The 13597-nt window shown below is 39.0% G+C and overlaps 1 protein-coding gene across 4 annotated transcripts in view; it reads left to right on the top strand.

Annotated features, from left to right (window-relative positions):
* sox6 (SRY-box transcription factor 6) overlaps positions 1 to 13597 on the top strand; it is a 480402-nt gene that overhangs the window by 279543 nt on the left and 187262 nt on the right. For all 4 annotated transcript variants that reach the window (XM_020517374.2, XM_020517366.2, XM_048606988.1 and 1 more), the window contains exon 4: positions 7822 to 7994. In XM_020517374.2, the coding sequence (XP_020372963.1) occupies positions 7822 to 7994 (173 nt within the window). The remainder of the gene's footprint in view (positions 1 to 7821; positions 7995 to 13597) is intronic.

Here is a 13597-nt window from a genome sequence, read left to right as displayed (position 1 = left end):
GATGATAATTGCAATCTGGAGTAGATAATTTTGCCCTTGAAGTCTGCAGCAACGTTCCATAATATCATGGCTGATCTATCGCCCAGTTCCACTTTCCTGCCTGCCCCCAAAACCATCGACTCTTCTACTGATCAAAAATCTCTCTAACTCAGCCTCACAAAGGGTTACAACCTTTCAGCATCCACCCTCTTAATTCTGCATAGGATGTGTTTCAATCACCTCAACTCACAGTCTTCTAAATTCAAATGTAAGTGTCCAATTTGCTTAACACTCTCCAAAATTTCACTCCTTCATCTCAGGAATGGTCAAGTGAGTGTTCTCTGTAATGCTTCCCATGCAATTTAAGTATAGTGTCCAAAACTGTACACAACATGCCAGATGTGGTCTCACCAATGCTGTGTACAACTGTTGCATAACTTTCCTCATTTTATATTTAACTCCCCTTGCAATTAACACCAACATTCCATTTACCTTCCTAATCACTTGCTGCACCTACACACTAACATGTTGTGATGGTGTACCAGGGCATCCAAATTCTCTATGTATCTTGTGGATCAGCAGTCTCTCTCCATTCAAATAATATACTGTTTTTCTATTAACAACGTCACATTTTCCTACATTATACTCCTTCGGGTAAATGTTTGCCCACTCACTGAATCTAGCTAGATTCCTCTGTAAACTCAGTATGTCCTCTTGACAATTTACTTTCCTGCCTATTTTTGTCATTTTAACTACAATCCATCCCATCATCCATGTTTTTGATACGGATTGTAAATTGCTGAGGCCCTAGTACTGATAGCTGTGGCACAAGTTACAGCTTGCCAACCTGAAAATTACCTATTTATCTCGACTGCCTATTTCCCATTAGCTAACCAAACTTCTGTCTAAGCTATGTTAAGAAAGATTTGTTCATGGTTTGGTGGGATATTTAATCAAAAACAATTGAATTGGCCAAATTTCAGCTAATAATCATTAAACGGACAGCACTTATCAGCACTGACATCCTTCACCTTTATTGCCTAAAAATCTTCCTGGAAGCATAAAAGTTGGAATTGCGTGTCAAGCCTTTGAACTGTCTAATAAACATAGTATCATAAACAAATGGACAAAACTTTGAAAGGTGGTCTGTATGTTGTTAATTTTGGCATATAATGAAATTCATACAGCAAAAGTACTGGGACTGTGGCACAATTATACAATTCCTTCCTTCCCTTGCCAGTGAGGGGGAAAGAATAAGGAATTCAGTCACATTCGTGTGGAGAAGTTAGAATTATTACATGCAATATAATAAAAGTGTATTTGGATTATGGAAATACTTGTATTTTGTCACCAAAATGTTTGTTTTTTATATAATCAAAGAAAATGATCTATTTGGGATCCCTTACAAGGCAACAGCTTTTTAAAGGGCATAGTAACCTGATTGCTCCAAATCTGTGTCATGAGAAGCAGAACAGCTGTAATAGACCATCTTGTGATAGGATAGCCTTTTATATTGTCTACTTTATTAATAGACTAATGTCTTTCTGAGCTAATCACAGGTTAATTAATTATATCATACCTCTTTAGTATGTAAATCATTTAACAGCTACATGGTGGTAAATTCAAGATGTTAATCACATATTAGGGTTCAGATGACGGCTATAAATTTTTAGAGCTGTTGTCTTGTGGTTTCTGATGGGATCTGATCATTTGAAAAAGCCTAATGTCTCGTCATCATTCACAAGGATCTATTAATCCCTACATGATTTAAGCAACAAAATGATGATCATTTGCTGCCTTCCTATATGTGTTAGCTCTATCATCAGTTAATTGCCCTGTTTTATATTGAGAAATACTAGCTAGTTTCTGGCTCAATAAGTGTTTCCAATATGAGATAGTCATATTTTGAGAGAGCTTTAACTTCTGTTTACTGTTCATTCTTTCTCTACTTCCAATCTTTGAGCTTTTGTTGAGCTAGCAGGTTAATATTGTTGAGGCATGAATAATGAACTGCTTTGCAGATGGGAGGAAAGAGTAATTTAATATCGCTTCAGTTTGTATTCAAAGGTAAGATAATGACTCTAGCTCTTTGAAAGACAGCTAGATGAACCAATCAAAAGTGGGATTTAATATTTGGTTCCTTTAGGCAGGGGTTTAATGCTGTACTGTTGGAACTATTCTCTAAAACAATTTAAACAAAAAACTTTAAATTATCCATTTGTAGCAACTGTCCTGATCCCATGCTCATAGAAACCTGCACTGCAATTCTATCTTATACAGACTAGAAAATTTCAAGTTGAAATCAAGGTCCATGTTGGTTCGTGCTAAAGTAACATGAAGTGGATGATGCTTCTGGGTTTATGAATGATAAAGATTGACCTGGGATCCACCTCATGGTCACTATCTGGTGTGAATTTTGTTTTGTATTTCTGTATGGGTACTTGCTCATTTGTGTGTATGGGTAAAGGATCAAGCAGAGCTATGATGCCTCCTATAGTTAGAACAGCCTACCAAGAACCACAGTTTTGGTCAATGGCAGAATAACAGACATTTAGAGGAGATCAAGTCATGCACTTGCATCCCTACACTAGCTAAACGTCTTCACCTACAGGAGAGAAGAAAGGAACATTATGACTATCACCGCAATCTCATGTTTCAGCTGATGTTGTGGCTTGTCTGTGCTTTGATGTCCACATTTCTGATATCCAAACCCTTTGTAACTGCGATGCTCTTCACCAACATGCATTATTTTGTGTAAAATGTCTTTGTTGGACTAGATGAGTAAACTTGCCAATATTCAGCATCAGCCAAGAACGCAATCTGCAAAAACATTTGGTGTGAGTCCAGGTTTTTGAGCCTGCTTCTGAAAGAAAAAAGCTAGCGTTTGTCGACTGGAAATGGAACAAATTAAAATTGTGAAACACTAATAGTGAGGATGTGTCGATTTGTTTTGTGTGGAGAAAATGTTTCTACATTTTCTTCATTGTGTCTCATTAATATATCACCTGGAAGGCTTGTTTCACTATTAACAAAATGACGGAGGAATTGGGAAAAGGTGACGATACGTCTTTCAGCTGCTTTGTACTAACAACTGAGAAATCTTTAGTCGTTATAATTCCATACGAAAGAGCAGCATCTTGCACATGGACTTTATAATTTTTTTCAACACACCATATGAATTGTACAAATGTTTTAGCTGAAGTCTGTTTAAAGAATCACTTTTACATTTCCTTCAGCTTTATTTGATAACTATTGTCATAAAAGTGTTGTGAGCAAGTGGAATTTCCCATATGTAAGGTCACAGGAGCACAGTTTAAGTTGGAGAGATGCTATTATCTTTACGATGTTTCTGGGTTTATTAAGACCATTTTAGTTTTACTACGTTGTTCCAGCTATAACGTTTAATTTTTTCTTATGCAACTGAGATATTTTGTCAATTTACAATTACTGGTGTGAATGTTGATATGAGTATAAAGGAGCTACGCCACATGCATGCCATAATTTATAAATTTTAAGTCCAGTGCGCACATGTCCAGAAATCTGTGGGATTTAGCCATATGTTCTTGTGGTACCATGGTAGGACCCCTATCTCTGAGCTGGGACACCTGGGTTCAAGTCCTACCTGCTTTAGCAGTGTGTAATAACATGTCTGAACAGGGTTATTTGAAAATATCTCTCACTCTCCAATTTTACAACGTCATGAGTTCAGTTTTAATGTTTTAAGTCAACAGTTTTCAAAGTTTCAAACTGGATAGAATGAAGCTGACCCTGTTTTCTGTTGCCCACAAATCTAACATACTCTTGCTGAGTCCTTCCACTGACAGGGATGTAGATGTCATTGAAAGGGATCAGATTTGTGTTAGTCTTGTGCGACAAGTGGCATTGCATCCAGAGATACATTCAGAAACCAGCCCTGGATGCTGGCCAGTTATTTTCATGGCATAGTAAAACATTATGCTACATGTTATTTATGTAATAGCTTCATCCAAATTGAATGTGGAACAAAGAAATAAAATCCTTTTGCAATTTGCAATAATTTGATTCACTAAAACTATATGAATTATCAACTTACTTGAAGCTAGGAATTCTATTTCTTTTGTTCCATGATTTGACTTCAATTTGCAGATTAATAAGAATAAGTACAACTCACATCTATATAGCATTTTTAATTTAGTATAGCATCCAATTTGGACTACAGACACACAAAGTGCAAATGTAGAAGATGACACAACATAGATTTTAGAACAGGTGTCGAAAATTGTTGATAAAGAGGTAGTTTTCAAAGAGGGTTTTAAAAGGAAAAAAGGGAGGAATTCTGGAACATGGTGTCTGGTGGCTGAAAGCACGTAGGACAAAGGGAAGGATGAATGCACAAGTGGCTGGAGTCAGCGTACTAAAGAGGTTATAGGATAAAATTAATGAAATGTTGTCTATAGACTAAATGGTTTACGTTGCTTAATGCGATTGCTAGCACGTCTTAAGGTGTGGGATTAGGAATTGCAACAAACAAGTGAGTCTCCTGTTCTAGGTTGAGATACGTAGAGAAGAAATGAAGGAGACATGGTTGAAGAGGGAGGGAAATATTCTACAGGGAAAGGATCAACAGAAAAGGGGAAGAGGTAATCTGAGGTCAACAAAAGGGGAGACACTAATCAGGTTAGATCGAGGTTAATGCATTCAGCTGAAAGCTAGCTGTGGGAATTTTATGCAAATATCACTTTTTGTATCTGGTGTCCAATTGCTCATGTTCCCAATGAAGTACGATATATATACAAATAAATTGATCTCTTACCTTGAATACCTGTACTTCCTATTCTATTGACAGTTCAGTCAATGGCAGATTGATTGTAATGGAAAAGAATTTACATTGTTTCTGAACATCTAATCCAGGTAACACCAAAGAAGACTAAGAAATATAGGAAATGCATCAAAAAAATTGCCCAAATTAATATTTTTACCCCATAATAAGGAATTAGTGAAAAGAATCCAACACATGCATTCTATCTTCATTTACTTGAATTTATTTTCTTGCTATAATATTCAGTATACCTGAAGTTTAAAGTTAGAAAAATATTTATAGTGTAACTGCATGTGTATTCAGGAGTTTTCATTTGAATTGCTCTTTTTGACTTTACTTTGTATGAACATTGTCAGTGGCGGTGGCAAGCATCCATTCGTGAGTATGATTGTCAACCTATGAAATTCCATTCCACTGGCCAAGAATTCTGTGGATCCTTGTGTGGCTAATAGGTCAATCATAGACTTCGATCTCTGATCTCTTGGCAGGTGACTGTGGGAGGTGGAATTGGTCCTTGGCCTTGAGATCATTGGCATTCCTTTTCCCAGTTACTTTTCTGCTCTTCCTATTGCTGTTGGGTGTTCTGAAAGAATTATGTCTATTCATACAGAAGTTTCCTCCAAGTTGGTTTCTCCTCAGTGAGCATTAGCATCTAGTTTGCATTTCTTGAGGGAAGCCTTCACGGAGTCTTTGAAACACTTTCCTTTGACTCCTGTCATTTGAGTGCCTTCCTTGAGCTGGGCGAAGACAATTTGCTTTGGCAGTAGAAACTCAGGAATCCTAAGTGCATGTTCGTTCAGTGGAGTTGTTTTTGGATGATCATGGCTTTGATCCTGGTGCAACTGGCTTCTTCCAGGATACTGATGTTTGTACACCAGTCCTCCTAGCTGATGTGGAAAATCCATCTCAAACAGTGTTGATGGTTCTTTTCAAGGGTTAAGAGGTGGCGTCTATATGTAGCCCAAGTTTTGGAACTATACAGAAGAGTCAGAAGAACCACTGCCCTCTCCATAGTGATCTTAAGATAGCACCTTTATGACGACAGCATATGGAATCTACGAATAAGTGTTGAATGGTGATACTGGAGTCTGTTGATTAATCTGCTTCCATAGAAGCAACAGCTCTGCTTAGACATGAAATAAGTTGTTATGTTGTTAATGTATAAAATGGTGAATCTCTCAAATTTTGAAAAAAATAGTTACTTATGTCAGATTCATTTGAGTAAATTCCTTTATAATTGTAGCATGATAAATCAGCATTTCACTGCATGTAAGAGGGAAGTGTAGTGAACTGCATGTGTGGCAGCTTTCAAAGCTCAAGAAGTGGAAACCTTAGTAGTCGAGCATACTCACTGGCATTCTGAATGTCCTGTGGTGTTAACAAAAATACCAGGAGTTGTCCAAGCTGTGGTCGCTGAGCCTTAATAATATGCTGTTCATAACCTAGGCTACTAATGTCTATTTGTGATTATATTTCTTATTTTCCATTTTGGCTTGTTTAAATTTTGTAGGTCAGAAGGTTTGGAAAGGACTATTTTAGCACAATTGCCTCATTGGCCAGTAAATCAAAATGCCATGATCTGTTAGCACCTTGAGATTGGAATCTGGATTTAAACTTTATATGTGGTCCCAAAACTCCATCACAGTGGCAGAGCTGTTTATTATTTGTTGAATGGATGGGAAGCACCCCATTTTAATATAATTGAACATTTGGGCTACATTTAATTGTTTGATATTGTAATAGATTCAACTTACAGTTTAACTGGATCTAAATTGGAAGAAGGCTGCGTGTATGATTGTGCCTAATATATGTCTCTCACTTTGGGATTGAATGGATGGATAGGTGCAAACAGCAGCACTTTACTAACAGCTACACTTCAATTATTTAAGAGCTGTATGTCACTCAGGAGATGCAATTTGTCCATTTTTAGTCTAGAGCTTTGCCCTGTAATTTTAAACGTTGCAGAGGGAGATATATGTGCACTTGCCATTGTGATTTATTTGCCTTCGTGTTACCCTGTTTTGTTATCTGGAAGAATTGTCTAGGGGCCCAGCCGAGGTCGGACATGTTAAAGCTGAACAAGCGTTACTGGCAGAGAACCTCACTTAATGGCTGCATGTTCTGGAAAATTGTAGACAGGTTGCCCCAATTTTCTACCCATTAATTGTGAATAATGATAATGGCCAGTGCATCAAGCATTTACAATTAAACTGAGCTGGCCCGTCAGCAGCGCACAATTGCAAAAGTTAGAAGTGGTGTTTGACAGTCCTCCTGTTGTAATATCATGTCTGGAGATAATAGAATCATAGAATCCCTACAGTGTGGAAGCAGGCCATTCGGCCCATCAAGTCCACACTGACCGTCAGAAAGGTATCCCACCCAGACTCAGTTCCCCCTACCCTAACCTATCCCTATAATCCTGCATTTCCCATGGCTAATCCACCTATTCTGAGCACCTTTTGACTGTGGGGGCTGGGGAGGAAGCCAGAGCACCTGGAGGAAACCCATGGACACAGGGAAAATGTACAAACTTAGGGTCACCCGAGGGTAGAATCAAACCCAGGCCCCTGGTACTGAGAGGCAACAGTGCTAATCACTGAGCCACCATGCCACCCTGATGGTGAATAGTAGATGCAATGTTTCATTCATGATGCTGGAGTTGTTGATACTGATTCGGAAAAGGTTTGCAGTTCATCTCCAAACAGGTTCACACAGATGTGAATTACAGACAATAATACATTTGTAAGTAAGTTATTTAGTCATGCACAGTAATTTAGAACTGCGTATTTCCTTATTAAGAAAGTTTAGACTCTTGAGATTTAGAAACCTCATGAGCTGAATTACCCTAATGGGTGCATCAAGTTTGACTCCAACTTTGAGATCCAGATCAGCCGTAATCTAATGAAATGGAAGACAGGGTTAAGGGATTGAATGACCTACTGATTGATCCTATGTAATCCATCTACAGCCAGTCTGTTACTATATATTTCAAAGTTCTGCCTTCCATTCTTGTGTTGACCTTGAATGTCATTTTTCTTCTTCAGGTACACCAGAAAGTCTTGCCGAAAAGGAACGCCAGCTGTCTGCCATGATCAACCAGTTAATTAGTTTACGGGAGCAGCTCTTGGCAGCACATGATGAGCAGAAGAAACTAGCGGCATCACAAATTGAGAAACAGAGGCAGCAGATGGAGCTTGCCCGCCAACAGCAGGAACAGGTGAGTTTGAGGCATGAGCACCAACTCTACTATATTTTGTTTGAGCTTGGTCATTTCGTCAACCATGTGATAAAAGCATTAAGGTATTTTGCTGAAAAATCAGAAATTTTATTCGTATGTTTCTTTGTCTCTATTCTAGACAGCTCATCTCAGACAGCCAGGTAATGTGCTGAGTTCATCTATAACATATTTTCTCTCTGGGGCAAAACCACATTTCTGCATGGCACCCCACTCAAGTCATTGAAATGAAATTAGGGGCTTACTTCCATTAATTTTCTGAAGTTCTGCTGCCCATAAACTGTTCAGTCTGTCTCAGCTCAGGCATAAAAACATGAAATGAGAATTAGCTATTTAGGCTCATTGTGCTCATCTTTTCCAGAGAGCAAGCTGAACATTCCCTCTCACAGGTTTCTGAATCAAGTCTCTGATTCCCAAAAGATAATCAAAATTCCTACATTTTCAGCACTAATCTCCAAAGGTCAACCTCAGTATATTGGCTCTCCGTAGACAGAGTTTACTCCTCACTGACCCCTATCGCACACCAACTGTTTTGTCTCTGTCATTTTGTTGCATTCTGTAGAGCCCTTTGATATATAGTGCAAAATACCAACCCACTGTCACTTCTAAATTAAAAATAAGTTTGTATAATTAAATTCACAGAAAAGTGCTATCTACAGACTTTGATAGATTTATCATTTTCCAGCAGTTAGGGAGTAGCACCAATAAAAGGTCTGTCTTAACCACGAGGTCTGCAATATTGAGATAGGCAAACCTAGCAGGCTGAGAAATATAAGATCAAATTATGGAAAACCAATTTTGGGCAATAGTGTAAACAATATTAAATTAGTCATTTACCTATGATGCTCTCCTTTTTTGTGCGTACAGCATTTTGATGTACAGTACCTATAACTATTTCTGAACCTTGTCTTAAGTAAAAGAAACATGTGAGTGTGTTGCTTTTAGCTACACAGGCATACACCTCCAAAAAAACAGAGCACAAGGCTGGCCTTTCCTTGACTTTGAAGTCAATGGGGAACAAGATTAGGCATAGTGCAACTTGGACAACCAATTTGATATCACCTAAAGTTAAAATAACCCAACTGAAACTGTTTTAGAAGCTACATAACTAAAGATTACTTGCTACAGCTAGAACAACCTATGTCACAAGGTATTCTAATTATCATCTATCTTATTCCCAATCTGCTTCTTTTGAAGGTGATAATTGTTAAACCTCTTCTGAAAATCTTACCTATTCTTTTGTACAAAGAAATATGGTAGATTTACAAATGCACGCTCTCAGTGTAGAGTTTAGAGCTCTAAGAGTACATATTTGGGAAATTGTGGGGGTAGATGGGAAGTTTCGGGAGGCCAATTAGATTGACAAGACTGTCAATTTATCAATGATATTGGATGTAAGAAATGTGAAGACTCATAGATCTTCCCATCTGAATTCCAAAAACATGCTCCCTCCGTGTAAATCTCTATATGCCAGGATGAGAGCTTTATAAAGTTCCACATAATAGCTACTTAGGTGAACTTTTTGTTTATTAATTCAGTGCAGTGGGTGGCTGATTAAATATTTTTCAATTTACACCCAATTTAGTGCTCATATATGTCTTGTTTCTGATCAACCTATATTAGTTTGTTAAACATGTTGATTTGGGCTAATTCAGTATGTTGGTGATGTAAATAACTACATGTTGATAATCATAGACTCCCTACAGTGTGGAAACAGGCCCTTTGGTCCAACAAGTCCACACTGACCCTCAGAGCATCCCACCCAGACCTATCCCCCTAATCTACACATTCCTGAACACTATGGACAATTTAGCATGGCCAATTCACTTAGCCTGCACATTTTTGGACTGTGGGAAGAAACCGGAGCACCCAGAGGAAACCCACGAAGACACGGGGAGAATGTGCAAACTCCACACAAACAGTGTCCTGAGGGTGGAATTGAAGCTGGGTCCCTGGCACTGTGAGGCAGCAGTGCTAACCACTAAGCCACTGTGCCGACCCAACCTGAGGAATATTGGTTAAATGATGGGAATAAGGAGAATGCTATTTTGTGCTCTTCAACAATTACATTGGAATCTTAATCATACACTAAAAGGAGGCATTAACCATATTGGCTTATATTAATTCCATTGCTTTTCCACAGCAGGCCAGGCGGTATTCATAGACATTGGTAAATACTTAAAGATGGAGGTTAATCTCTTGCTCTCTCACAGTATTGTTACTTCTTTGATATCTATAACAAAGCTGTGCTGCTAATTTAATCCAGAAAATGTGGTTATTTATGTCCTAATTATGAATCAAACAGCACTAGAGCATCTGAGAGGACAATGAGATATTTAAAAGATGGTAGAAGGATGTGGTGACAGGGCCATGTATTTATTTTCTTGCTTTCTAGCATTTTTCTGTTCATGTCTTCAATTTATATTAATTGCATTCATTATATGTATTTAATTAATTTATATTTTGCACATTTTCTCTTGTCATTTGAGATTCAAGATGTTATGAATCTGTTGAAAGAAATGTCAAATTTATTTTATTTAACATGAATTACAAGGTGAGTAATTGCACTGACTTCCCCATCAGGACAACTATTGTACACACATATACAACACATTTTCCTGGCCTACAGTCTCAATCTACTTCCTAGCAGTTAAATTGGGAAATCAATTCCCCATTTTCTTTTGCATTCTATTAATAATTGCCCTCATCAGTACATTAACCAGTGAAAACTTCAATGTCTTGAAATAATTTTTTGTATTTCTTCCCTTTAGTCATTTTTTTTCCCTTCCCTGTATTTTCTTCTACCTGAGTTATTACTTGACCTTGTGTTTTCCCTGAACAGAAAAAAAATAGGGCAGCATGGTGGCTCAGTGGTTAGCCCTGCTGCCTTACAGCCCCAGGAACATGGGTTCAATCCTAGCCGTGGGTGACTGTGCAGAGTTTGTATGTTCTCCCCATGTCTGTGTGGGTTTCCATTGGGTTGTCCAGTTTCCTCCCACAGTCCAAAAACAGGTAGGTTAGGTGGATTGGCCATGCTTAAAAAAAAATTGCCCCATAGTGTTCAAAGATGATCCGATTAGGTGGACTGGCCATGGTAAATGCAGGTTTACAGGGATAGGGTAAGGACATGAGCCTGGGTGGAATGTGCTTCAGGCAATCAGAGCAGACCCAATGGCTCATTGGTCTCTTTCTGAACTGTAGGGATTCTACTTTTGACTTTTTCCTTTGTGTAATTTTTGTTTATTTCACTTTTTCTTTTCCTCCTTCTATTTTTATCTATCTTTGCTTTCTTTCCTTAGACATTTGCTTATCCTATATTTTTGTTTTATCTGATTTTCTGTTTTGTTTTCCAGTTGGAAGTTTAAGCCTGGAGTTTGATGACATGTAGTTGATTTTTAGAGTGGGCTTTAGATTGGTCATGGATTCAGGTTAACTGAGCACTGTGTCTAGAAGAGGCTGGGTGTCCTTGGAGAGGGAGCATGTGGTGCCTACCAAACTTTTGATACCTTTAGAGAGAGGTGGGCAGTACAGTGGGTAGAATGTTATATCTTCCCTTCCAACACCATTTTGATTAAGCCACCTCCCTCGCTCCTCACCTCTCCCTCATCTTTAATGTTATCATTGTCCTTAATGGGCTTTGCATGTAAATTATGCCTTTAGAAGCACTGATGATTTACTGGCCGTGTTTAATAGATGAATAAAAAACCCATGAGTGATTTGGTGATGGGGAAACAAAGGTTCCGTTTTGTGTAAGAGCACTTACAGATGTAAGAGAAAGAAAAACAAATGAACTCTGTTTAGGGAAGTGGTGGCGTAGTGGTAATCTCACTGGGCTAACAATCCTGAACCCAGGTTACTGTTCTGAGAACATGGGTTTGAATCCCACCAAGGCAGGTGGTGACATTTGAATTCAATTTAAAAGTCTGGAATAAAAAGCTGTCCCAATGGCAAACACAGTTGGGATGGCAGGGTGGCTCAGCGATTAGCCCTGCTGTCTCATAGAAACGGGGGACCCAGGTTTGAACCCATCCTTGGACAACTGTCTGTCTGGAGTTTGCATGTTTTCCCTGTGTCCGCGTGGGTTTCCTTTGGGTGCTCCGGTTTCCTCCTACAGTCCAAAGATGTACATGTTAGGTGAATTGGGCAAGCTAAATTGTCCATAGTGTCCAGGGATGTGTAGGCTAGGTGGATTAGCCACGGGAAATGCAGGGTTACAGGGATAGGGTAGGGGGGTAGGCCTGGGTGGGATGCTCTTCAGAGGGCTTTTGCAGACTCAATGGGCTGAATGGCCTGCTTCCATACTGTAGGGATTCTATAAAAACAGCTGATTGTCATAATAAGGTATAGAGCTGGATGAACACAGCTCTCTGAAGAAGGGTCCAGACCCAAAACATCAGCTTTCCTGCTCCTCTGATGCTGCTTGGCCTGCTGTGTTCATCCAGCTCTACACCTTGTTATCTCAGATTCTCCAGCATCGGCAGTTCCCACTATCTCCGATTGTCATAATGCTTGTTTTTGAAGAAAATTTGCTGTCTTGCCTGGTCTACATATGACTCCAGATCCATAGGGATGTGGTTGACTCTTAACTACTCTCTGGGCTATTATGGATGGGCAGTAAATCCTGATATAGTCAGCAATGCCTTCATGTGAATGACAAAAAAATGAACTTTATTCAAAAAAACAAAGAGCTGCGGATACTGCAAATCTGAAACAAAAAAAAATAGCTGAAGCAACTCCACAGGTCTGGCAACATCTGTGGAGAGAAAACAAAGTTAACCTTTCAGGTCCAGTGACCCTTCTTCAGAACTCAGTTCAATTTTTCTTTCCCCAGCCCAAGGCCAACTGCAGTGATTCAAATAATACGTCATTCACACCGTGGGAGTCAATCATAGGGCTTTCCTGGTTTATGTGGCTCAGCTATTGACTGGATAAGTTTGTTGAGTTATTGGGAAGATTCTTCTGGTATTTTAAATGCTACTGCAAGACATGCTTATTATCCCAAACCAAATGTTTTAGATCTTGTGTCCGGTATAGAGGGGAAGAGAAAACTACAGGAAATGGAAAAATAAACTTGACACTTTTGTCTGCTTCTGTTCTCAGAGTATTTGATTTTCTTCAGACTGGGAGTTCTTGACAGGTGCTGTCAAGCTTCTCAGCCAATTTCACTGCTTCTGCCAGTCACCAGTTGTCATTACAGTCCTGTGGTGATGTTAGTTACAGTATATCTTCCTCTCTGTGAAATTGCCCTCAGGGGGCCAGTCTCTGCTAAATGCAGAGGTGAGGATGAACAGCTTCTGGAAGATGTAAGGGAACATGTTAAGAGTCAGGGAAGCACAGGGAATAAAAAGTGGAAAAGTAAGACTTACTATGTATTGTGCTTTTTACAACCTCGGGATCTCTCAAAACATTTTGCAGCCACTTAAGTACTTCTGGAATGCAGTCTCTGCTGTAACATTGGAAGTGCGACAGCCAACCTGCACACAGGAGAGTTACACAAGCAGCCAACCATTTCCAGACAACAAGGTGTAGAGCTGGATGAACACAGCAGGCCAAGCAGCATCAGAGGAGCAGGAAAGCTGACATTT

The sequence above is a fragment of the Rhincodon typus genome, chromosome 17 (assembly GCF_021869965.1).
Source record: "Rhincodon typus isolate 14 chromosome 17, sRhiTyp1.1, whole genome shotgun sequence".
NCBI classification, from domain to species: Eukaryota; Metazoa; Chordata; class Chondrichthyes; order Orectolobiformes; family Rhincodontidae; genus Rhincodon; species Rhincodon typus.
This window is presented reverse-complemented; position numbering and strand designations above follow the sequence as displayed.